This window comes from Anas platyrhynchos, chromosome 2 (genome assembly GCF_047663525.1).
Source record: "Anas platyrhynchos isolate ZD024472 breed Pekin duck chromosome 2, IASCAAS_PekinDuck_T2T, whole genome shotgun sequence".
Classification (NCBI taxonomy): domain Eukaryota; kingdom Metazoa; phylum Chordata; class Aves; order Anseriformes; family Anatidae; genus Anas; species Anas platyrhynchos.
Window position 1 is genome coordinate 154,615,268 of NC_092588.1, and position 23,007 is coordinate 154,638,274.

General features: G+C 41.2%; 1 protein-coding gene across 2 annotated transcripts in view; it reads right to left on the minus strand.

The window, feature by feature from the left end:
• Positions 1 to 26: 26 nt before the first annotated feature.
• DLEC1 (DLEC1 cilia and flagella associated protein) overlaps positions 27 to 23,007 on the minus strand; it is a 36,761-nt gene continuing 13,780 nt past the window's right edge. For both annotated transcript variants that reach the window (XM_072033868.1, XM_013106692.5), the window contains exons 17-38: positions 21,443 to 21,536; positions 21,083 to 21,213; positions 20,615 to 20,773; positions 18,605 to 18,744; positions 18,198 to 18,351; positions 17,162 to 17,272; positions 15,526 to 15,656; positions 13,934 to 14,116; positions 13,347 to 13,414; positions 12,073 to 12,224; positions 11,426 to 11,529; positions 10,920 to 10,990; positions 9,841 to 10,058; positions 8,821 to 8,946; positions 7,095 to 7,217; positions 6,228 to 6,322; positions 6,037 to 6,121; positions 5,298 to 5,498; positions 4,243 to 4,404; positions 3,101 to 3,254; positions 2,368 to 2,491; positions 27 to 271 (exon numbers count right to left, since the gene is read on the minus strand). In XM_072033868.1, coding sequence (XP_071889969.1) covers positions 148 to 271; positions 2,368 to 2,491; positions 3,101 to 3,254; positions 4,243 to 4,404; positions 5,298 to 5,498; positions 6,037 to 6,121; positions 6,228 to 6,322; positions 7,095 to 7,217; positions 8,821 to 8,946; positions 9,841 to 10,058; positions 10,920 to 10,990; positions 11,426 to 11,529; positions 12,073 to 12,224; positions 13,347 to 13,414; positions 13,934 to 14,116; positions 15,526 to 15,656; positions 17,162 to 17,272; positions 18,198 to 18,351; positions 18,605 to 18,744; positions 20,615 to 20,773; positions 21,083 to 21,213; positions 21,443 to 21,536 — 2,910 coding nt within the window. In that variant the 3' untranslated portion in view covers positions 27 to 147. The remainder of the gene's footprint in view (positions 272 to 2,367; positions 2,492 to 3,100; positions 3,255 to 4,242; positions 4,405 to 5,297; positions 5,499 to 6,036; positions 6,122 to 6,227; positions 6,323 to 7,094; positions 7,218 to 8,820; positions 8,947 to 9,840; positions 10,059 to 10,919; positions 10,991 to 11,425; positions 11,530 to 12,072; positions 12,225 to 13,346; positions 13,415 to 13,933; positions 14,117 to 15,525; positions 15,657 to 17,161; positions 17,273 to 18,197; positions 18,352 to 18,604; positions 18,745 to 20,614; positions 20,774 to 21,082; positions 21,214 to 21,442; positions 21,537 to 23,007) is intronic.

The window sequence follows — 23,007 nt, forward strand, 5'->3', positions numbered from 1 at the left end:
CAAATTACTGTGACTTTTATCACCCGTAACCTATAAACTTTATTCTGCTAAAACTCCAGTACACATTTAAAAGCTGAAGTAGATGACAATAAAGGCTCAGCTGATGCCACTTTTGCAGCTGACTTATTACCTTGCTATCTGTCCTGCTTAAATCAAATGTGGGTCTTCATACTTCCCATCGTATGATCCACATCCCCTGATGTGCAGTGTGCACGGCTTCTCTCCCAGCATCCCACTAATGGTCACGACTGCTTCGTACTCGATGGCCTTCCTAAAGTGCAGAGGGAAAAGATGACATTTCAGTTATAGCTGGACCTATCTCCATGGTTTAGGATGGTATTAGTTACTTTGTGGAAGAAAAAGGAGAGACCTGGCTTTGGTTTCATACATATGAGGGTTTAAAACAACGCTACAGTCTGTGCCTCAGCTAAAGACAGGGCATTATTAATTTCATTGTTGAAAGAAGACCTCGAGTGCCTTCCTATCTGTGAAAGTTAATTTGAGTTTAAATAAATAAAACCAAGCTCTCCTAAGGGATTAGCATCGCTTGGGAACAAACGCCTGCCTGCACCGCGCTGCTGTGACAGCTCCTCCCCTCTGACAGGTTTGAAACAAGTTTGTCAATGCCAGTAAGTCAAGGGATAATTGACCGAGTCCACGTTGTAAATGAACATCAAAAGGCTTACAGCAAGTGGCATTTTAGCACTTGGGCTAAGTGGAAGCCGTACAGCGTAATTTGCCTAAGGCTGGTGCTACCCAATGCCCTTGGGCTCCTCCAGCTGAAGCACCTCTCTCAGAGATTGCCCTTGTAAAGGCCTGCAAGAGACTTGTCTAACAGGCAGCTCGTACTTCTCCTAGTACAAAATTCTGCAGGAAGATGCCTGATTTAGGGAGGTGAGTCACTAAAATCACCTCATATATCATCATTTCCTACTGCCATGCTGGTGCTGAGCTCGGCAGTGCTGGGAATTCCCTGGCAGGCTGATTATTGTGGTACCTGTTGTCAGACAAAAGGAAGCGCTTCAGGCAGAGTCAAAAGGCTCTGCTGAAAGATTTAAGGAGTTGAGAGTCTGGCCCAAGTTGGTCTCTGGTCCAAGGCACTGCTCAGAGCGAGGCCTAACAGGCCCCATCCTGCTGAGACTGCCGGAGCTCCAGGCATGGAGAGCTCACGGCCTGGCCCAGGGGACCTGAAGTTCCAGCAATAGCTGTCACTTGTAGATTGCTTCTTGAAACTTCCCTCTCGGCAGTGTTCAGAGTTCACTTAAATCCCCGGGATAGGCTCATCCTAAACTTTCTGCCAAGTTGTTAAGATTTCCAAGTAATGAGTGAAGCTTAAAAAAAAAAACAAACCTACTTGTCTTCTCTGGGAGGTGTGAAGGAATATCATGGGGCCTTTCCTCTGGCCATCTCAGCAAAAAAACATCATTTTTAACAAAAGCTGCTTTCCTTCAGGATTTGCATCTCATTAATTACAGCAAAGAAATGAAAGGTTTTGGGTCAGTGCCTCTGCTACTCAGAAGTAATCCTCAGCCTTGACAAAAGGTTATGGTAAGCTGGCCATAAACGTAATTAGAACAATATCAGCTGTTTATAGGACAAAGACAATTATTTGCATCTGATCTCTTGTGCTCTTTGCTGTTGTCTGCCTGCAGCTCACGCTATCTTTGTCATACAGAAAACCTTTGGACTAGAGACAACAAAAAAGCATCGATTTTTTTTTCCACCAAACATCAACACAACTCAGTCTAAACATTGAACCAAGCTAAGGAGGAGTAAAACAAATTGTATCAGTACACTGGAATAACATTCTGCACTATTGGCTTCATCAGGAGATATTCTGAGGTAAAGGAATTCAAAAAGTTAACTTTTGGAGCACAAACTATAATGAAGTATCCCTGAGACTGACTGCAAAAGACACTGCTCTTTCAGGCACGACAGATTCTTACTGGAATTTTGAAATACTCCATACACATTTCTCTCTTTGTCCTAATAAAATACTAGATACATAAAGGAGCTAACTGTTGAATCGGCTTCTGCACTGACTTGACAGAGCCTGAGATTTACTCTGTTGAGGACCCTAGAGAAAGCGATTTTATCCAGTCGTACGCAGGCAGTGTGCCATGCCAACTGTTTTAACGGTGTGATTTGAAGTAGGTAAACCAAAGGCTGAAACTCAGGGTGAAAATTCTAAAAGAAAATCTGTATGTGGGAGCAGTGGAGGGAAAGAGATTGGAAGCACGAGACTGACAGGTGTCAAAGGCCTGATAACACAAGAACAGTGCAGAACTCTGCTTTCAGTGACTACTCACAATATGAGTCTGGGCTCAACAGGGAGTAACAGCAAGATTTCAGTTGTGTTAACCATACCTGGCAGTAAAGGTGATCTGCAAAACATCTTTGGTAGGTTGGTCCCCTTTGCGTGCCTCCAAAATGCCATTAGGAGGGGAGACGGAAAATACTTCCAGGTCGTTATTATGCTTTTCTTGTTCATCTGCAGCAAAGAGGGCAAATATCAAACAAAGCAATATGAGACCTTCTGTATCGGTTTGTACAGCATATAGCTCTCAAAACAATGCACCTCCTTTCGTGCCAACTAATAAATCATATTTTGCACTGTCACAAGCTTTCTGTGCATGTGGCCAGTTTCTATTTTCATCCTTTAATCACGGGGAGCGATCAATGTCCTTGTGTCAGAATAATGAGACCCTTATCTTCTTTCCTTTGAAGTCCATCTGTTGTTGATCTCATTAGGCACAAGCTCAAACAGCCCTCGTGAGGAGGTGCTGCTGCTGCTTGTTGCCTCCTGGGATTGTAGTATAAATGACCAAAGCATGTCCACCAACAGTGAGGGTTGTGGTTTCATCCTTTGGTTAAATCTGGAGTAAAGGCTGAAACCAGCAGAGATACACTGATGTAAATGAAAACAAAAACCAACAGCCATCACCACCGCACATATGTGGGAACAGAAGCAGACCTGGTATGTTTGGACTAAACATCATCATATGAGTGAATGCACGCAGTCTTAACAAAACCAAAACATCCAAAAAAAATGAACAGTGAAACCACAGAGCAAGGAAACCAAGTTGCAAAACCCAAATACCCAGCAAAGCAGTCCAGTAGCTTCTGCAGCCACTCCTGTTAGACAAGAAGACATGTTCAGTCTTGGTCTGTGCAACAAAGCAGGTCTTGAAATCAACCGTGTCGCAAGACAGCTCCAGAACCGGGACAGTAAGGTGTGCAGTCACTGGGACCAGCTACAAAAGAGAGGAAAGAAAAAACAAGAAAACACTTTTTTATTTTTTGTATTGTTTTGTATCTGCTGCAGCTGGATCATTCTTACCTCAGGCACTGAATCAAGAGTACTTGTTTTGTGTTCTTTCTGTAACACTCAGTTCCCCATTCTACAGCTTTGAATGAATGAAGTTGTTGCTTGTTTCACTGCTTTGAGACAGGTTTTCATCTTTGTGGTCTTAATGAAGTAACACAGTGAACATTCTGGTTTGTTATTTGGATTTATTAGGATTTTCTGTGGAGATGCAGACATTACAACATCTTGTTGTCCCCGAGGACTTTGTATGGCCCACTGTGAGTCATTCAATTGGTGCAGATTGCCCAAGATTATTAAGTTGACTGCATCTTAGATATCATGCTTGGATCTTACAGATCAGCCCTCACAAATACCTGGTGTGAAGACAATGCAGTGTACTGGAACTGCTGAAGATTTGGGTGGGGGTTATAGCTTTCCATCTGGAAGAGATCAGTCTTTAAATGTGTGTGGGCTACGACCACACCGCATGAGCTGGGCAGGCTTAGGAGATTTTCAAGAAGCAATTGGGTACTGCAGGAGGCAGTGCTTGGTGACTCAGTTGCTGGCATGTTCATTGAGACTGTCCTGCTTCCTGCAGTGTCTCAGGACACAGAGTCATACTGTGACTGGGCATGCTGCCCTTTGATTGAGACATATCACCCAGGCCTTCCTGCTGTGCAAACAGTGCTCTTGCAGGAAAACGGGGGTACAATCACTAGGCTGCTGACCCAAAACTTCTTTGCCAACCGGAGAGTCACCTGCAGGCTCAACAGACTGCAATCTCCTTTTGCTAATCTCTGGCCATTCGCTTTGACTGTATGCTACAGGTTTACTCCAGAGGTGGCTGTATTTCACAGCTCAGTGAACCCCAAGGCATGTTCATTCTGAATCAAAGATGCTGATAAAACAGCCCAGTGCTGTCATTCTCCTCTTACCTGGGTACTGTGGTTACTGTATTCGATGACCAGATTTTGACTGAACTTCAGCTTTCTCTCCCCGTTCTCAAACTGGAGCACTTGGAATCCAGGAAGCATCTGGGTATCTGGCAAATGTTGATAGGTAAGCAACTCCAGAGTTGTGTGGAATGACACTTTCACCTGTGGGAAGAGGAATTCAGATGACTGTCACATAAGATGGCACTGTGTGCAGGAAATCCAAAGTAAACACTGCTCAAAGGCCCGAGTGCACATTTTCCCACTGGAACCCAAAAGTGTTGTGCCAGCAACCAAATTCCCACTGGAATAAAGTGCTTTAATGGACATTAAGGAAAAAGCACAGCTATTTCCTATAAATCCAGTACACAGAGCTGGAGTGTAAAGGTGAAGAGCTAATTGCTGAACCACAGGAGAGAAACATTCTCTAGCAAGACAAAAGCGCTCAGTTCCTGAGGTTACAAATACCATATTCCCAAAGATGTCTTAAAAATGTAAGTCTTTCTTCTGGCACATGTGCAATTAAGACCTGTGTGCCTCTAAGTCAAAATGAACACTGAAAAATGAGAAGCACACTTCAAAATGCAGCTGAGGGTTATTCATTTTTGCACCCTAGGTGATTCTTGAATCCAAGACTTTGCTTCCTTTAATGTCACTGTGTACATCCCAAACTAACCAATTTTTTCTCTCTGAACTGCCTGCATCTAATTTAAGGAAATGAGGGAATGTAGGCTTTGCAAGTCTTTTAATTAGTCCAGCATGTATTTGGCTATTGATTTAGGTCAGGTCCAGAAATGACACAGGGCTTTCTGCAAGAGTTTGTAATAGGTCAGAGTTGATGAGAAAAGCACAGCAGAGCCGCTGTGGAAAAATACTTTGTACCTGCAATATAGCAGGCAAAATTGCAGTTATTAGCATTTGCTAATATACCACTATTTCCCCTGACATCGTGAGATTTCTATATTGGTTGTGTTTTTCTTGTGGTTCATCTGGGCCATGCTAACATACCAATTACTAAACTATCTATTCTGGCAGAGGATTATTTTTTTTGAGCCTACCAGCATGTTTTGCTGGGGATAAAGTACAAGTTGCGGTTGCTGTTCTGTTTCTTCCTTCTTGCTGTGGGATGTTTTGGTGCTCTTCTGGAGATCTGTGCTGGCCAGGCTGAAGGGCGTAGACAGAAGGAGCCTGAAGTACAGAGGAACCTTAGTGCAATTGATGAGTTTCAAACTCTGAGTCATTACTGAATCTGTCAAAACCTGGTAGAAAAATTATTCAAAACTGGTTAGTTTAAACTCCCTTGAGAGCTTTGTGCTAGTCTGGTCTTTCAACAGCACCAGGGATCTGAAGGACTCTATCCCAAAGAAGCCCATTATTTTTCACTTGTGCTTTTCAAAATTTCTTGAGTAAAAACCCAAAATACAAATAATGTAATAAGGTTAGAGTCTTTGAATGTCAAAGGTCACAGAAACAGACTACGTTGCTCTAAGTGACTCATTCTGCTATCAGACCTTTACGTATTGAAAAGAAGTACTTATTTTTCTACTTAAGAAATCCTCTACAAATAAAATAATAATAGAGGAAGATGTATAAAACAGGCATTGTCTGAGCTCAGCTATGCTTATTCCTGGCTAATAAGTACTTGTAGTCCTTTTAGTTTACATACAACTACGTGCAACATTGAAAATGGCAACATGAGGACACTGGTAAAGATGTGTTTTAAAAACCATTGCATGCAGCTGTGAATTTTCACAGTAGCTCAGTCCAAGAGAATGCATCTGTGTGTGAAGTACTTACTCCTAACAGAGGCTGATCTGGTATGAGATCACTTGCCACAGAGTAAAACATCATTTCTCCATCATGATCCATGTCTACTTTTAACCTGCGTGTAAAGAATCAGAGCTGGTCAGAGCCCTTCCCTCCAGGCTGATTTATTCTGTGGGTGTGTGAGGTGTCAGTGTGTGAGGTGTCAGTGTGAAGGTACTTACAGAGCATGCCTTACAGAGGCTCTCAGGTCTATTCGTAACGGTGGGGCATCGTAGCCGTGTTTGCGGAGCACCTTGTCAGGCACTGTCTTTGCGAGCTGACAACAAAACCCAGACAGAAGTTCTGGATAAATGACAGCACTAAAACATAAAGCCCTGCTTTTAGCTTGAGAGGCTGGTAGCCAAAATGGGATTCTGCTTGGCAACGTATTGCCTGTTTGTAAGATGTGATGGCAACGTGCAAGGAACGGCAGAAGTTGAGCAGTATTTGGACTCTCATGACTGTGTTTAATACACACACAGACAGTACTTCCTACAGGAGTAAGGAACATTAGGGATGTTTTTACTAAATATTCTGTTATTTATTCATTCTACCTTGCACCTTTGCAATGATTCAGGTCAGAGAATCTCAGAGCAATTCATAAAGCACTGCTCAAGCCTCACATCAGCCCACGAGCTGCACCTGCAGTTTTTGAAGAGGAAGCTTCCCAGAGGAGAGAGGTGCTGTCCGAGAGCTCACAGGAAGGTTGGTGCAGAGCCAGGAACAGAACTCAGAGTCCTGAGTCTCAGTTGCATTGTTAGCTCTTGTTATCAATGAAACCTGATGTTGTGATAACAATTCAAATCCTGGGCTTTTGCCTGGGGTCTACTGGTCCAGACAATGTAACAAGATGCTGACATTCCCACCCCAGAATGCTTCCAAGCTAAAAGGTAAATGCAGCTAATGAAATTAAGGAAGGATGTTCGGGGTTGCAGGAAGAGGACTGTTTGCACAGACTGGCCAAGTACACAGCAGCCTGCACGTGAAATTACAGGAATGGAAACGATTATTTCCCAGTCGTCTTTAGCTCTGCTGGGATATCAGTTTACCTTGCCGTCTAGGCTCATGAATCCCAGCGCAAACCCTTCACATTGCACTTCAGTGACGGTCTCCGGGAGGACATGCGGGGTGAAGGAGATGCAAACGGAGATGCTGCCACCTCCTGGAACCACCTGCAATCGAGAGACGCCTGCTGAGCCATGCAGGCAGCTGCCGGGGATTGCACAAGCACCCTCAGCGCTCAGCTGCTAAAACAGAGTTACACAAGGAGCCTGAAATCCTCTGGGAATGGGCTAAGCTCAGGGCACGCACTGAAATGACAACATGTGGCAACAAAACTGGTTTGATTATTTCAGCTGCAAATATCAGTCTGGCCATTTTATCAACAGTTTAAGCACAGCCACAGAACAGCTCCCCTGAGCACACATACATCCCTGTCTGGTTTTAGAAATAATACCTAATTCTACCCAGTTCTTCCCACTCTTCCTCCAAGGCTAACTCCTACAACTGACAGTATTCAGAGACATAAAAAACCTTTTGCAAAGAGGTACAAGTGTGAATTATGAGTGTTTTACAATTCAGTTTACTCTTGGTCATTTTTTACTTTACTAACAGCAGGGAATGTACTAACCAGCTACAGGGGATTTCCTGTGATGTACAGGTTAAATAGGTTCTGCACGATTAAACCTTGTTATTGCTGCAAAAACACTTTTGCCTGCAATTTCTCCTGCAGAACTAGCCCAGGTCTAGCCAAGTTTGTGAGCTCGGGCCGTGTGGTGTGTGCTGCTGTCAGGCTAGTGCTGTGCAAAAGCAGCCTCCCTGAGTTCATGGGATCACAGGGTGAGCTGTTTGGCCCTGCTGGATTTATGTTCAGAAGCAGCAGCTCTCCTTGCACCGTGTTCCCCCACTCAGAGCAGTGAGGACATAAGGAAGCTCTGCCTGAGGTCTAGCAGGGCCAGAGCAGGGCTGGAGCTAGAAAGCTCTGCCATATCCTAAAACACTACAGGGGCTGGTCAGAGAGCTTATTTGAGCTACCAGACCTTCTTGGATCAATAATGGAAATATTGAGGACATTTCTGAAAAAACAAATACCTGAATGGCTCTATAGGCATCAACTACATTCCATGTGGGCCAAGATCTCTGCTGGCTACACTGAATAGAGACTCTCTCCACAAAGGGACACTTGTGTTATCTTAGCTATCTCAGTATCAGATCACCCCAGAGCTGACCGTAGGCTTCATTGCTTTCAGAAGCCATTTCCATATTTTATTTTATTTTTAATGTATTCTTTAGCTTATTCTAACTTGTAACTGAAACTCTTCAGCAAAAAACTTGCTAATCAAAACGGACACACTGGTGTCTTGGGCAACCCTATCACTCATAGTTAGGTGTTCAAGTGCTTTAGCTTATTTCTAAGGAATTGTGACAAGGTGGCCCCTTTTGGTAGCATTTTTTTTTGACATACAGTGAGTTACAACTGTTTATTCAGAAATGTTGTCTACCAAAAACCCCTTTCCCAGCAGCCTGCTTTCTAAGCCTGCCAGCTTTACTTAGCAAATCTGCACTGATTAAATAATGTGCTGCTAGAGCATCAGGCTGGATGCCTCCCACTCCATGCCACACACTTCACTGAGGCAAGCCAAGGGAGAAGTTGTTCTCGCCCTCCAGGCCTACTGTTTAGTAGTCTCTGCTCCAACCCCAAGCTTCCTTTTCCTTTGTCTCTGCTATCCTACAGAAAACATGCTAAATCTAAGCACAAAGAAATGTACAGCTTACTATCTGTCTTGGAGTGACGGAGTAGGGGTTGTTAGCAGGAACCCCTTCATGAGGCCGTATGAGTACAGAGACAATCTTCTGCATTGCAGGTTCTTGAGCGATCTCTTTGCTGTCTGTGCCTGAAGACTGCAGGGACACAAGGGTGGGGAATGGTTAAAACGGTTACGTTGCAAAGGAGGAATGCAAGTGAAGTGTACAGGGAACTGTCCGTAAGCATGGCCAGCTCCAGTTTCTTTCTGGCACAAAAGCTGGACACATGGATGTGTCCTGCACATACATTTTTTCATGCATAGGTTTGCTCTCCTCAAACCAAAACCTCTTGAAAAATGTGCATGCTTGGGTCCTGTTCAGCAAAGAGCAGCACTCAGCTGAAACATCCCAGGCCCATTATATAAACCAGCACTCTAGGGAAACAACTTTCCCTTGCTGCACGTGGAACATTGGAGGTGTTTTCAGAACAACTATGCCTTCTGAGCTGAAACAGAGAAAAGGTGCTTTCTGTGAAGCTTTTGCTAGATCCTGCATAACACCTTCTTGCTGTTGTTCCCAGTCTTTCACAGCAGTAAGTTGCCATATTATAATAAAACTTTACATATTAGAGTCTGTTACAACATGGTAACATCTAACAGAACCAGTCTGGTTTGGCACTAGGAAAAATGCCTCCAAGACATTAGCTGTGATTTGAACTCTGCACTGTAGATTCTGCTCTGTGACTGCAGCACTTAAAGTAGCCATGAGAAAAGTAGATCCAAACTGATTTGTTTGTCAAAGACTGTTTTAAGAAGTATCAGACTAGCTTTCCTAAAGAGAAGGAGAAGCTGAAGAGCTATTTGTTTATAGCTTGTTTTGGAAACTGATTACTGATACCTATAGTCACCTACTGATGCATTGCTTTTTTGACTTTTGAGAGGAGCTGACATTTAATAATCCAGGCCTTGCATGTTCTTGTTTTCAACCGTTCATGCCAAGAAACCCATCATGTATCTCAGCAGCAGTATAAAAAACAGACTAACAGCTGACCTCATCGGTGGTTTGCAAGGCTGGATAAACGCTTCCACAGGGAATGGGGGGTTGATCCAATTCTAACGCGATCTCCAACTCCGAGTTGCTACCAGTTGATGCAGTCTCATTTTCATCCACGTCCTTAGGAGGGAAAGGGTCTCCAAAGAACATCAACAGGTCCACCAGCTTTTTATCATCTTTTACTTGGTTGTAAGTTTCCCAGTCCAGGCGGATGTCTGAATTGAAAGGAGAAAGGACAGTTGTTTCTGGTCATTCAGAAGACTCACAGCTTAGTTGGCTCTATGGAACAAGAAGATCAAGTAAAGAATTTGTTGTCTAGCAACTGGATTTGTATTAGAGTACATGTTAAGCTTTGCCATGTTTGCTGTAAACAAACGATATTGAGTTAAGAGCATGTGTGCATACCCTTATTACAGCTTGTTACAGCTCTCTAGATCCCAAACTATAATTTCAATAACATCAACATAAATGATAAGTAAACATTAAAATAAACGGTAAGTACTTTGTTTGTTAAGCAAACATTTTTGGTGGCATTCAGGAAAAAAAAAAAGGTGATTGAGCATTGCTTTGAAGAGCTTAAAATCTCACTTGAGATAAAAAGACTAAACACAGAAGAGCCTGATGCCGCTAAGAAGCAGGTGAGAATTTCACAAAAACAGTATGGAAAATCCTGAATTTGCATCATTTCAATGAGGAATACGAGCCCAGATGCACTAGGATGGGATGTGCTGTTTCATAGTAATAACACATTGAGTCAGTAACACATTTTCCTGTCCTCTGTCTGGAGCTCAGATGATTTACTGTTGCAGACAGCAAACTAATACTCATGGCAATAATGCCCTAATAATAAATACTACCATTCAGATAAAGACCAGACAACTCGTACTATTTTTCTGTACTAGCCAAGTTAGAAAACAGCTTAGATATTGTCTTACAGACTGTCAATGTCTTTACAAAAAACATCCTGATAAGGAAACAAGGCCAGTTAGTTAACATGTTAATGGGTTGTTCTATTTTTATTATTACAGGGAGCACAATGCAAGTGTTGGTGTTTGTTTTACAAAAATTAGTGTTACCAAAGGGAGTGGGATTGTTGAGCCGCACACTCCGTAACACAGGACACCCTCCAGAAACGCAAGTGCCAAACCTGAGGGGGGAAACCTGCTGTTAGAACATGCAGAGAATAAGTGAATGTCCAAAACAATTTTTCGATAAAAATTCATTTAAATTGGAGCATATCTGGCTGCACTGGCAGCCTGTTAAGTTTGGCCAGCAGGTAACACATGGCCAATGCTGCAAAATACAACATTACTTTCTTTAATCAGTCTTTCTTCCAGTCTTAGTTGTCTCTTAGACATTTCAGGGTGAACATGTGAAGTCAGGAAGATTTGTTTGTATATTCTTTTTAAATTATGCTGGCAGAGACAAATGCATTGGTGCTACAGAAGCAGTTATTGTACTTCTGCAGTCACTGTGCTGACCTGCTCATTATATCACAGGAAGATGGGAACAGGTATATATGTTGGCTACTGCCCAGTGGTGTTTAATTGTCTGACTTCTCTGACACTATTTTGGGCTGTACCTGATGATGGGTTGCTGTGTTTGTGGTCCTGTCATCTGCAGGAAGATTGGACAGCCTTTCACAGTCATTTGCATAGGAATTAATTTAGTTTGTAAGTCTCCCACCTATTAAAAATGATTTTTTGCTATTAGAATCAAGATATAACTCTAGTACCTTGGCTATAAAATTACGTTTTGAAAACCAGTTTGGATTTTCATATGTTTTGACTTGTATCTTTTAAAAGCACCTAATTCATATGCACCTAATTCATAAGCTAAAGTTTTTCTCAGCAGGAGAATACAAAAGCTCATACATTAATCAGCTTCCCTGCGGCCTTCCTATATAATATAATTAATAATTGTATTGGTAGAGCATAGTGCACTGGCCAGCTACCAAACATATTTTATTTGTCAAAATTGCTCCAGTTACTTTTAAGACACATGGAAAACTCCCCAGGGACACATTACCCCAGAACTACACCAAGAACTGCAAGAGCAAGGAATTGTTCCTTACATGTCGTTGGAGGTAATGGTAGCAATAACTACCCTGAACTTTTACAGATAAGCTAATTACCTGAAAAAGAATTTTTAACAGAAAGGAATCTGGGAAATATAATTGGTGTCAAATCTGCTATAGCAATATTTAATTTGAAACCAAGCCCCACCTACCTTACAGACAAGATCATCGCGGTATTCTCCCCACATGTTGTTGTAAGCTGTTATTTCTATGATTAGCTGCTGGAAGGCTTTCAGAGTTCCTGAGGAAGGTTGTACATGGAAAGCTACTCCCTTCCCATGAGACAGCAGCGCTGCTGCAAATGCTGAAGGAGCACAGCAAAGAAGTATTTGATAAGTTTTGAGGAAATGGAACAAAGTCAGCCTTTCAAAGAAAACAGAGGACTGATCTTTAGCTGGTGTTAATCAAGATAACCTCACTGGCTTCAAAGAAAATGGGATCACTTACATAGCCCATATTTTTACTGCTTTACTCCCTTCTGCAGTGGGCCTTAAAAAAAAAAAGGCAGTTTAAGTGAGTCAGTTCTTGCAGAGATTATTTCATAGTCTCCCTTCGAACAACCTGTTCCAGGCCTCTGAGATATGCAAGGCAACGATTGGTTACATAAAAACACACCCTCAGTTTGGGAAAAAATAAGCTGGAATTTGTGCTAACTGGTTATCTTTCTATTAGCAGCAGCTGCCTGTTTACCTCTGTGTGCTTTTCAACACAAAGAATGTGAATTACAAAGAGCAGAGCCCTTCCACATTCTGAGTCACTTAGTCTTCTAAATCAATACACTTGCATGGAATCTGTCAGAACAGCTTTTTTTTCTAATCTTAAGGGCTAATTCAACAGCTGAAAAGCTTTGTCTTTTTAACAGATACCAAACACTATGGCAAGCTACCAATATATCCAAGTTTTATTTTGGATACAGAAGACGCATCCACACTTTACAGCATTTTGATCCCACTTCCCCCCCTCCCTCGGTCCCCTGTGGCTCCAAGTATTATTGTTTTCAGTGCAAGGCACCAGAAATGATGGATGGGCTGTGGGGTAGTTTTCTACAGCGGGAGATAAATAAAAGGGTTTGAGGGAGAAAGGCCTGCTGCAATGGTATCGGAAGACAACATAGAAAGGAAACGGCCAAAGGTTATACATCTTGTCTGTACTGGGAATGAACTATAAGTAGAATCACCCATCTTTGTTTAAGACCGTTGGTTTCTTTTAAAAAAAAAAAAATTAAAAAATGACCTAATGCTTATGCAATGTGGAGTTTCAGCCTCAAGAATGAAGTGAGGAACCAAGCTGTTTAAGTGTAGACTTAGCCAAACATTCCAAGGAAAAAAAAAACTATGTGCCTGACTGGCAGATTTAATGCTGAATGTGGTAGTCAGATGGTTTTTGCCTTCTCTCCACTGTGTGGGATAACAAATATTTCTCATACCTGACTGCGCTCTTTTGGCTGCATGTTTTGTGATGGGCCCTCTCCTTTTCACCAGGTGGCCTGAAGAGCTTGAAAAAAAAAATTAAAAAAAAAAAAAACACATGACAATTCTGTGAAATGACCTTGTCTCTGCTAAAATAACAGCTCAGCTGACTAATCATTTAGTGGCCATTATTACTTAAAGAAGGACTGCCTGCAAAGTATCTTTTGGAAGTAACATCCTTAAGTGAGAATTAACTTAAAAGTGTTGTAAGGCTGTGTACAACCCAGCACAACAGAGCCTTGGCAGGTACAAACCAGCTTACATCCATTGGCAACAATAGTGTTTTGTCATTTATGCCAGCTAAAACTTCTGTCCTGGCACTGCAAGCGATCTGTTCCTGCAGGAAGTATCATCAGCACTTTTCATTACCAGAGTCAAAGAGCTTTAAAAAAAAAAAAAATCAATCTAAAACAAAATCAACCAACACCAGAGAACTGCAGAAAGTGCATCTTGTGACACAGGAAACAGCACTCTGTCTTGATTTCATTTTTAATCCAGATCTCTATTAGTATTTGAGTTATTATGCAGAAAGGTTAAGACTTACAGGCAGATTTCTTCTGGAGTAGGTGAGTAGCCAGTAAAATACTCAGCTTCTAGTTTGAATGGTGCACTGATTGCGGTGTGATTGGTAATAATCAGCTGACGTTTTACTATATCTTTGAATGTAACTTCAGATCCGAAGTCTAGGAGAAGATCACAGGGGCTTTGTAATATTTGTCTTCCATCACTGTCAGAAAAAAAAGTAAGTATTAAAACATCAGTCCTATTTTCTTATGCCACAGACAATTTCAGGAGATTTAAGATATGCATGAGGCAATGTGGTTGTGAAGACAAGTGTAAAAGGACTAAGATTTTTGTCATCAGCATTTACTGCTTTTCATTTTTTCTACTTCTACCCTTGTAAGGACCTATTCTGTGTAGAAAATTTATTGTGTATAACATGGTGACCTACCAAATTAAAGCCATTTTTTCTGATATAAAAAATGGATAAAGACAACCACATTCAAAAAGAGAATAATCATGCTACATATAAAAGAAGTATATCAGTCAGATATAACAAGTTATAGAGAACTCTGGCAGCGCAATAAGAAATCTTAATGGTCCAAACTACTGGATATTGGGTTTAGTTCTGTAAGAGCTGAATTTGCACATTTTTGGCACTGCAGAAGATAGCTCACAAACATGTTATGGACTACAGAGGCCCCACACTGCAGTTAGCAGGCAGAAAGGGAATTTTCATGTTCTCTACACACAGAAGTGTCGTGACAGCTGGCAGGTGACAAGTGCCAGGAGCACATGTGAGAACAGACATAACACAACCATGAATTTCACTATATGCAGTTAACTTCACACCAGTTTATTATTCACAAATTAATTAATTCAGAGTTGTTAATTTAGTTTGTTTCAGCTAAACAATGGTGGGAGTGGAATAGTGCTCTAAGAGCTCAAAATCTCTTCTCTTGGGTTTACAAGGATGCTGAATTTGGGTATGGTGCAAACCCAGTACCTTTTCTTCACTCCGCCCCCTTCAGTGAATAGTCCCAGCACATTTTACTGTCCTTGCTGTCTACATAAAGCAGGAGGAAGAATAAAGCTTATATAAATAACTTCTTTTTTTTTTTTTTTTTCCCCTCTGTTGTTCTTTTGCTCTGGAAAGAAGTAATTTACGTGGTGTTAATTTGGAAGCCCAAGATAAACAGAGATCTTCAGTCTTATAGGGTGGTACTGTAAAATTCTCCACTGCACTCGCATGCTGGAACATTTAGTTTGGAAATAAAGTTTGACTGTGTCATTATGATCTGCCTTAAGGTCTGGTACCATGGATGTTTTGTCCAGTTTATGAAATGACAGCACTAAAACCTTGCAAAGAGATATGTAAATTATAGTTCAACATCTTCTATTGTTAAAAGATTATTGTTTTTTTCCCCAAAACAGTCTTTGGTATACAGGTGATCTGGCTACAACAAAACTGCAAAGGTTTATCAAACATTACTCGTGCCATGACATTCTTTAGATGGTTTTAATATTATCAAACACTTGGTATAACTATTCTACAGACAGACAAGGGTTTTGCATCTATTAAAACTGTTCAACAAACACAACTGGAAGATGACTTTAAATGATGCCTTGGTTTACCTGGCAGCTCCACTTTCACAAGGTACTGAGTAGGTGACGTGCAGTCCTTTCACATCTCCAGAAATGCTCAGAAAGAGGGGTTCAGTCATGTCTTCTATGCTACAGGAAAGGACAAGGTCTTTCAGCTCACCCTGAAAGGAGAAGAGTCAAATTTGCTTGTGAATCAAAGATCAGAGGAAAGGCAGCTTCATTAAGTAAACTATTTAGAAAATGTGTATAAACCACACTGGACAAAAACAAAACAAAGCAACAAACAAACAAACACACACAGAACTACAACAGGATCCTGAAATTTTTACTGAATTGATTTGAGTGTACTTCCTGCTAGCATCAGATTTGCTTAGAAGAACATAACAAGGTAAAAAATTTGTGGCTGTTTCATATCTTTGTATCTGTATCTGTCTGTAACGTTAAAACTGCTCCATTAGTGATTTTTGATATGCTTCTTGTGTTTCAAGTTTTGAAGTTCTAAGCATTAATCACTTTCAATCATACTAAACTAATTTTCCAGAAACAAGTTTCATTTCTACCTGGGGCTAAAGCAGGACTTGTAGGATGAAATACGTGGCCAATACACCAGTACTCTAGCTAATTCAATACAACCATCCTTTTTGGCCTTCCTAATACATGAAACAGTGCATCCTGCATAAAATAATAAACTGGGATTCATCTCAAGATCTAGACTTCTAAACATAGCTCTGCAAGCGTGAGACATGGAGTTCATCTTCAAAGGTGATTTCCAAATATGAGTTCTAGATCTCCACTGATTCAGTAAGGGTACTTCTCCATCTAGCTCACTCACAATGCAATCTTTCTTGTAGGTGGCTCAGACGGGATTCAGCTCCCCAGCCATAACCAGAAGTGCCCTTTCAGATGGCCAGTGTGCCCTGCTGAGCTTCCAGCTTTGAATGAAAAAGGCTCAACTCTACTGGAATCCCATGCCACACATACCACATGCACGTGTTTGGTATCATATCTGTGTATCAGAGATATGTTAGGGCAGCTCTAGTGGTCCTGAGCACCTACTTTAAAGCAAGTAACTGTGACTTAGGTCTCCTGTGACTGTAGTGGGAACAAATACACCTCATGAACAGGGAGTTTCTTTATTTAGATGCTTTAAATCAGATGTCTGAATGCCCCCCATAAAGTCCATGGCTGAATTCACAAAGTTTGTGAACAGTCTACACCCTGCAGGGCTTTTTAATTTTGCAGACTCTCAGTCCCAGCAGTCTCTTTTAATTTGTTTCCAAATACCAAAATGTTGTGAGCCCAGCTGCATTCAGAAAACCAAGTACGTGCTATGTATGTCAGTCTGCTATATTTTATTTGGGATAATCATAAGTGTGGATCTGTATGCTCCATGAAAAGAGATAAAGCACTAAGAGTAATTGAATAAGCATTTAAAAAAAAAGAAATAAAACAAATATAGTTGGGAAACAAACAGGCAGGGTAGAAAATTGCACACCATGTGGACTGCTTTAATGGTTTCCTTCAACCATGGTTACCTCTAAAGCAAAGCAATTTCAGAGATATTGTATGTAAAAAAGGAACATTATATTTTGTATATAATAATCCTTCCTTTTGCCAGATGGAGGCAAGATGAAAATGCCAGCATTTCATCTGTTTATAAACTTACCGTGATGTTAGTCTTCAGTTCTATGCAGAATTCTTTTTCTTCATTTGGACCTAAGGTGCCACTGGCTGGAGACACAGTGGCAGAGCAGAAAGCTGCCTGACTTCCAATGAGCTGCCAAACAGACGGGACAAACAGTTAACTTTGTTAATTAATTAACTTTGTTTCTTCTGGATTTTCTTTCCAGATCACAGAGGACTATAAAAACAGAGTTATTCTAAGGTTTAGGACCACTTTCATGTAGCAACACGGTTTGCTGAGACAAAGCTTGCTTTACAATTCCCCCATGGCTGCTAAGATTCACTTGCTTACAGTAATTTCAAATGTCTTCAGGTGCTCAGCTGAGGGATCTGGACTGGGAGCAGAGTTGCCGTAGACCCTTTCACAGTCACAAGCCATTGACTGTATGACTGTGATAGGATTCGGTTACCTAAACACAGGTACACAGAACAGCTGCTGGCTGGTGTGACAGGACTTACAAGAGAGTTTCTTGAGTGACACCTGAAGGTCACAAAAAACATCTGGTGGCACCAAAAATGACACCTAACATCTCTATTCTAGTGACTTACTTCCTGCCCAAATTTCCCCTCACTGAAAAGAGGGTTCAGAAAACAGCCCACATACTGACATTAAATTTATCTGTCCTAAACTGTGAACTGAATCCCACCCAGAACATGGAATTTAAGTTTAGACACAATTCAAAAGCAGCATTGTCTCTTTGCTCTGCTGAATTAAACGCAGACCCTAAACTGCCATGACACTTTGATACCCTGGTAGCTTGGATCCTATTTTCCCCTTCCACTCCACCCACCCATTCTCCAATAAATGACTGACAGACAGAAAAACATATTAGCAACAATGGGGAGTTGAATCTTTTCATAAAGTCTGGTCTCAAGCTGAAGCCCTGCTTCTAAGCCAGTAAACAGCAATCATTATTCAAAGGACACGTCAGAAAAGCTGTTAATTATTGTTTGTATTTTTGATAGAAATTACAGTTTCCATCCGCCCTTTATTCTCCATCCATCAGAAACACACTTACCTTTCCCCACAGGTATTTTGCTGGCAGCTGTGTCTGGTTAAAAAGTTTGCTGGTTGCTTTGACAGGAATTCCAGTATAAATTTCAGTGAGTGCTAGATGGCTAGACATCAGGCACGCTTGGGGGGTCTGAACTTCAACAAAAACAGGAAGATGACTGGAAATAAACACACAGATGGTCTATTGTTATCGCTAATGAAATGTGCTAGACACACAACAGCATGCTGGAAAGAATGATGATTATGTTTATTTAGCAATATTAGTGATTGGATGGCTCTTTGATAGGTTACACAAGCCCATTTCTGAGTTTCTGCTACATATTTTTGTTTTAGGAGAGAAAACTACCTGCAGTGAAAATCACACGTGACTCTCAGGAAAAAATAAAGGAGAATGTGACTTTTTCCCCTTACCTCCCTTCTCCATTTTCTACCTCCAGTTCTAATATTGTCTGGAGACGCTGGCACAGCACTGATGTGAACTGAACAGACACACAGCATGAACCCAAAGGAGGTATTTCTCCAGCAGATGGTTGAATGGTAAAGGGAGATACCTGTGAGAGGAGAGAGGAGACAGGAATTTTTTTGATGCCTGCAAAGCAAGTGTAAAATGTTGTACCTGCACACTCCAATTAGGATTTGTGTGTGTCTAGTTTTTCCTCAGACATGTCCTTTTTCTCTGCCTCTGGATTCTCATCCGGGTAGATTTTAGTAAGTGCAATGCTAGCTTTGTGAACGCCTGGCTAGACAAGGAGGAGGAACTTTGCTTCTATGGGGACAGCTAGTAAAATGGCAATGACTTAACCAAGGGCTTAACAGGGATAGCTGTGCGTAGGGTGAGGGGGAGCATGAAGCAGTCAGCAGTCAGTGGAGATTCCTGAACACAGAGTCAAGAAAAGAGGACTGGAGGAGCACAGATCGAGGACTGGAGGAGCACAGATAGAAAAAGCACGAGCGTAGGATATGGGCTGGAGAAGTTTGGGAAAAGGAAAGAGGCAGCTTTTATGCAGGAGGAAGTGAGAACTTGATCTTTGATCTTCACTGCGATATGAATGGACTCTGGGAAGATAAATTCAAATGATTAAGGCTCTACAATCTCTCTGAGGTCCTGGGAAGTGTTGGGAATGCCAGGGGACAAAGTAATAACAAAGTGAGAAGGAAGAGTTTTAGGACTGTGAGGACAGGGTCTCCCCCAGGTCACTGTGATTCAGGTACTTCTGATTATAATTGTTTTGTGGAAAAGGGACTGGCACACACACAACTGTTTTGAAAGGCTGACATAGCCACCATTCAGAAAGCCTTCTTTTTTTTGCCATCAACTTTCACCCAAAGTTGGTGATACATCTGCATCATGTGGAGGGGAAAAAAATAAAACAACACAACAAAGCTGCAGAACTCATGGGAGCAACTTCCCACAGCATTCCATCTCCTGTGATGGTCAACAAAAAGCTCCTGCTTAATAAGCTGCTCTTTCAGTTGCAAAACTGACAAAAACCGTCCAGAAAAACAAAACTTCTGAACAGTGTTTAGATTAATTTTACCATGAAACTAGCAAACTCAATTCCATGCATGGTCAATTATGTAAAGAGACCTGCAGGCAGAGTCTGGCCTTTTGTTGCTAGGAAAAGCACTTATCCTTGAGTCCGGATTTCCTCACTTCCCTTTAATGCTTAACACCAAGGAGAAATCTATCTACAAAGTCCACTGTGTGCCAGAAATAATCAAAATAAACATTTTGCTTTTTTTTTTTTTTTATTATTATTGTTTTTTATAATTTCAGAATATGCAATGGTCTGCAGTTAGCAGCTCTCACTCAATTCTTTGTATCATCTCCAAGCTCCTCTAGTTATTTCACATGAAATGGTGGAATGAGCTCCGAAATCAAATAGAGTCCATTCCAGTCCTTGACATATCACAGCCTAGATAATACTGAACAGTAGTTTTAGCATTCACTGTGGTAAGAAGCCACTTTGGGACACACCTGCATATTTCAAAGTCATTATTTGAAGCCACAAAAACCAATTTGGTAGGTGCTGAGATTCTTGTATCTGATGCTGATGTGGGTGTGTGGGAGGAGAACTGAGCAGCATCCACTCTAATGAAGCCTTACCCCCTTGTATGTACATTATATACGTACAAGTACGTAACTGTATGTATATTAGCAGCAGCTGAAATCCCTGGTGTACAGGAGATACTCCATGTCTCTTTAGATCAGACTGCCAAGGGGGGTTGAAATAAACAGAATTGAAAAAAAAAATGCAGATATATTTCATTTCACAAAGAACTTGTGCACTGATGTAACTGTGCAGAACCCGTTTGATAAGGCATCATTGAAATCACAACTTTTGATATCTGGAATGAATAGTACAGCCTGAGAAAGAAACAGCTAAAGAGGGAGCATGGCAAGTTACAGCAGTGCCTTACCTCTTCATTCCTTTCAGCTAGACAAACCTGGCTTTCTTGCATTCTCCACCGTGCTGGCAGCTGACACAGATTTTTAATCTCAAAGGTTCTTAACACACTCTCGCCCCACTTAATCAAGCCTAACTGGAGTGATGGAACATCAATGCAAAGAAGAGGACCCTAGGACACCAAGAAACAGATGTCAAAACGGACATTTCTGCCAAAACTGCCTAATTAAAAAACATTATTAGCTAAGATTAATGTTCAGCTTCTCAGAGAATAGCAGAAAGCAAATGCCTTGCATGTAATACAGAAAAAATCTTACTGTCATGGGAGTATCAGCATTTACACAGCTGTTACTAGACAGTAAAAATGCCTGCTATTTGTAACTACCCTAGATTTGTCAGGCCTTCAAGAAGCAAAAGGCTTTTTGCAGTCAACAGCCAGGCCCTGCATCTAGTCATACTGCACCACTGAACTGGTCCTCACCTTGAAAGCAGCCTCAACGTGCAGCATGACTGGCTCTGGAGAGTGTTCAATTTTACACAGCAGGTTATGGCTGACATGCCCAGGTTTGCCTCCAGTAATTGTCAGTTCAAATTCACAGCATTCATTCATATCTAGAGAAGAAAAATTAAAAAACAAATAAAATCACCCTCTTGAACTGAAATAACCCACTGTAAGCCTAGTACTGAAGCTCCTGGAACCAACTTAAGTCTCCTGCTGGCTCCAGTAGGCTGGGGATCAGGCCCTGCTTGCATTATAATGCTCTAAGACTTTTCTCTTCCACGAGTACTATTTTAAATATTTCTATCATTAATTGATACCTGCAAGTCACAGCAACTTTACCTATGACACCTGTGTGAGGTTCAACTTCCACAATGTTACAGGCTGTGATTTTCTCCCATGTGTACTTGATCAACGATTTGCTGTTATTCCACATCTAGAACAATCAAAAACAACAAGATAATTAATGTACTTTAAGATTTCATAATAACAAGTCAATTTGCTGGCAGCAGTGATGCACTGCAAACTAGGTATTGCAAGCCTCACATCACATCCTTATCTTTGCAAACTTTAGCAACGTCCTGATCACCAATAAATGTTAAAACCTACTGATGTTGCTTGAATCTAGCTCCAACATACAGTACCTTCACCTGAATCTTGAAATAAACTGAGCAAACTAAAAGTGGAAAGACACAGAACTTCATCTAACCTCTGACTTGAACAGTACTGACCCAGTACCACGCACTAACTACTGTTATTTTCATCATGTACTGTAATCTCCCTTTGCTTTCCTCCTCTGTCATGTAAAATGAGCACAAGATGTAGAATTCATCTGACTGGATTTTGGATGTCTTCAAAATAGCTGAGAGCTCTATATCTGATCTCATCTCCTAGGATTCCCTTTACAGTCAATAAAGCCAATTTGATAGTGCTGAGAGCAATTCCTCCCATACGTTTTAGCCTATAGGATGTTATGAATCACCCTCTGGATGCTGTCATATAGACTCCAAGGCCTATAAGAAAATCTTTCAGAAGGTAGCTCAGATTGGGAGATCTATGCCAAAAGCACTGTATTTGATGAACTTGGTGGCTACTTTCACACTGGTGTTTGGTGTTTTCTGAAGCTTGAAGAAAATCCATTAAATTTTATGAAATATTACATGGAAATATTTGAAGCCTGTTAAGTTTTTCAAAACTGTAACAGAACTTCAAAGCTTAAACTTGAAATCCTTCTTTTGAGAACAGCCTTTTTTGCCAAAGGATCTGTTTGTGAGGGAGATGTAAGCTCCTAAAACCTTTGGCCTGCTCTTCAGATCTATTCAGACCATACTCTAATTACCTATATCATGTTTAACTGTACTGGATTGCTGGAAAGTACGAACTGGCTGCCTTAAGCTGAAAAAGAACTTGTGGGGAGAGTGAGCAGAGAACTAAATGCCAGTTAGTGCACTCTAAGAAAAAACGTGAAGACCTTTAACTGGGAAACCTCTTCCTGCCTGGCCATAGCTAACAGATTTATTTATATTTATGTGAGACTAAGATCAAAAGGATCTCGATCTATAGAGAAAAGGATGTGGAATGAGTGGACAGTTGCAGCAGGAACCTGTCCCATAACAGTCAAACAGAAATTACCAGGACTTGCAGGAATAAAATAAGGTCTAGAAAGCTACAGTCTAAGTGACTTCAGCTTTTCTGTGCTTGCAGTAGTCCTTCAAACAAAGAGTGCCTCTGTTACAAAGTCATTTAATCATCCATTGGCTATTCCTTCTAGCTGAAAAAATCTTGCACTACAGGAGTGACTGATTGATAAGCAACAGGTTTGTGACCCAGAAAAACATTTGGAAGCGTAATGCTCTGTGATATCAAACCTGAGAGATGAAAAAAGAACAAAGCCTGCTGCCTGGAGT